The sequence below is a fragment of the Branchiostoma floridae genome, chromosome 8, assembly GCF_000003815.2.
Source record: "Branchiostoma floridae strain S238N-H82 chromosome 8, Bfl_VNyyK, whole genome shotgun sequence".
NCBI classification, from domain to species: Eukaryota; Metazoa; Chordata; class Leptocardii; order Amphioxiformes; family Branchiostomatidae; genus Branchiostoma; species Branchiostoma floridae.
Genome location: NC_049986.1, coordinates 20,760,379 through 20,760,583, shown reverse-complemented (window position 1 = coordinate 20,760,583; position 205 = coordinate 20,760,379). Strand labels below are relative to the sequence as shown.

General features: G+C 42.0%; 1 protein-coding gene across 1 annotated transcript in view; it reads right to left on the bottom strand.

The window, feature by feature from the left end:
* Positions 1–205, bottom strand: part of LOC118421893 (poly(A)-specific ribonuclease PNLDC1-like) — a 1,473-nt gene extending 1,268 nt beyond the window's left edge. Inside the window, exon 1 of the mRNA XM_035829398.1 lies at positions 41–205. Within this exon, the coding sequence (XP_035685291.1) occupies positions 41–119 (79 nt within the window). The 5' untranslated portion in view covers positions 120–205. The remainder of the gene's footprint in view (positions 1–40) is intronic.

The following is a 205-nucleotide window of genomic DNA, read 5'->3' as shown; positions in this document are numbered from 1 at the left end:
TCGAAGAAAACTCAGATCCACAAACGAATCACTGACTCACCAACAAAGTCGCAGTCCTGAATTTTCTGCTTGATATCAGGTAAAAGCTGCAGAAATTCATCTCTTTTCACATCGCACATTTTCACAAGTTTGGGAATCGCGCCTTTTTGTAACCTCTCACCTTTCACCTCTGACCTCCCAAGTTTCCAAATCCATTTTCTTACGC